This window comes from Austrofundulus limnaeus, unplaced genomic scaffold, assembly GCF_001266775.1.
Source record: "Austrofundulus limnaeus strain Quisiro unplaced genomic scaffold, Austrofundulus_limnaeus-1.0 Scaffold2811, whole genome shotgun sequence".
Lineage (NCBI taxonomy): Eukaryota > Metazoa > Chordata > Actinopteri > Cyprinodontiformes > Rivulidae > Austrofundulus > Austrofundulus limnaeus.
The window spans coordinates 4496-6353 of record NW_013955213.1 but is presented as its reverse complement, the minus strand read 5'-3'; the positions used below and the strand labels follow the sequence as shown (position 1 = coordinate 6353).

At 40.6% G+C, this 1858-nt stretch overlaps 1 protein-coding gene across 1 annotated transcript; it reads left to right on the top strand.

Annotated features, from left to right (window-relative positions):
• Positions 1-978: 978 nt before the first annotated feature.
• LOC106511459 (gastrula zinc finger protein XlCGF57.1) lies at positions 979-1852 on the top strand (the record flags this gene model as incomplete). Its single annotated transcript, XM_014000213.1, is given in 1 exon segment — positions 979-1852. A coding segment is annotated over 1 exon segment (610 nt), but the record flags the coding sequence as incomplete, so codon positions are not given.
• Between the last annotated feature and the right edge of the window lie 6 nt (positions 1853-1858).

The following is a 1858-nucleotide window of genomic DNA, read 5'->3' as shown; positions in this document are numbered from 1 at the left end:
CAGTGAGGATGATGAAGAGGAGGAGGATGGGAACAGTCCTGATTCTCAGCTGGAACACTTGTCAGATTCTGGATCAGAAACTGAAGACTGTGACAAAGACTGGACGGAGTCAGGTGTAAACTGTGTCAACAACAGTTTCAGCTGCTCTGAGTGTGGTAAACAATTTCCCCACAAGCAGTCTCTTCAGAGACACGTGGCACGTCATTCAACAGTAAGACCTTCAAACAGTTTGAGTCATAAGAAAAGAGTCAAAGAGAAGAAACCTGTAGAGTCATACAGAGAAGTCCAGACACAACCCGAATATGGTAAAAGATTTACAAATATGTCAAGATTAAAAACAYACATGACAGTCCACGCAGAAGAGAAAACGTTTGAAAGTGAGGACTGTGGACATGGATTTAGAGATAAGTGTAGTTTAAACTCACACATCAGAGTCCACACAGAACAAAAACCTTTTGTATGTGAGGACTGTGGACACAGAGTTAAAGATAAGTTTAGTTTAAAGTTACACATGAGAGTCCACACAGGACAGAAACCGTTTGTATGTGAGGACTGTGGACAWAGATTTAGYYRTAAGWKTAGTTTAAACARACACATGAGAGTCCACACAGGACAGAAACCGTTTGTATGTGAGGACTGTGGACAAAGATTTAGCCAGAAGAGTAATTTAAACAAACACATGAGAGTACACACAGGACAGAAACCATTTGCATGTGAGGTCTGTGGACAAAGATTTAGCCTGAAGAGTAATTTAAACAAACACATGAGAATCCACACAGGACAGAAACCATTTTGTTGTGAGCTGTGTGATCGAARGTTTASMCAAAAGWRCAGTTTAAACAAACACATGAGAATCCACACAGGACAGAAACCATTTGTATGTGAGGTCTGTGGACAAAGATTTAGCCAGAAGGGTAATTTAAAGTCACACATGACAGTCCACACAGGACAGAAACTGTTTGTATGTGAGGTCTGTAGACAAAGATTTAGCCAGAAAGGTAATTTAAAGTCACACATGACAGTCCACACAGGACAAAAACCATTTGAATGTGAGGTCTGTGGAAAAAGATTTAGCCATAACGGTACTTTAAACAGACACATGAGAGGCCACACAGGACAGAAACTGTTTGTATGTGAGGTCTGTGGAGAAAGATTTACTAATTTAAACTTACACATGAGAGTCCACACAGGACAGAAACCGTTTGTATGTGGGGACTGTGGACAAAGATTTAGCCAGAAGAGTAGTTTAAACAAACACATGRTAATCCACACAGGACAGAAACCATTTGTATGTGAGGTCTGTGAACAAAGATTTAGCCAGAAGGGTCATTTAAAGTCACACATGCGAGTCCACACAGGACAGAAACCATTTGTATGTGAGGTCTGTGGACAAAGATTTAGCTGGAAGAGTAGTTTAAAGTCACACATGAGAGTCCACACAGGACAAAAACCATTTGAATGTGAGGTCTGTGGAAAAAGATTTAGCCATAATGGTACTTTAAACAGGCACATGAGAGGCCACACAGGACAGAAACCACAAATTCAGGCAGTTGGGTTTGTCCCCATCCCTGCCCAATCTGGCCTATAATTTTTTTTATAAATAAGTCCATTACCCTTATTGTTATTACCCTTTAGCATTCTGATCACTTAATTGGCATAGAACATTTAGTGGCCTTGTATCTAACTGAGCCTTACACTGAACGTGACCTACTTTCAGTCTTTTCTACCAATAGCCTATATGCCACAGACATTCGGTCCAGCACTTGATGCCACTCCCAATACTTCTGGTTCACGGTCAACATGGTGTTAGCGAAATATTTTTTCACCCAACAATGACTCTTAATGATCTCCACAGTAC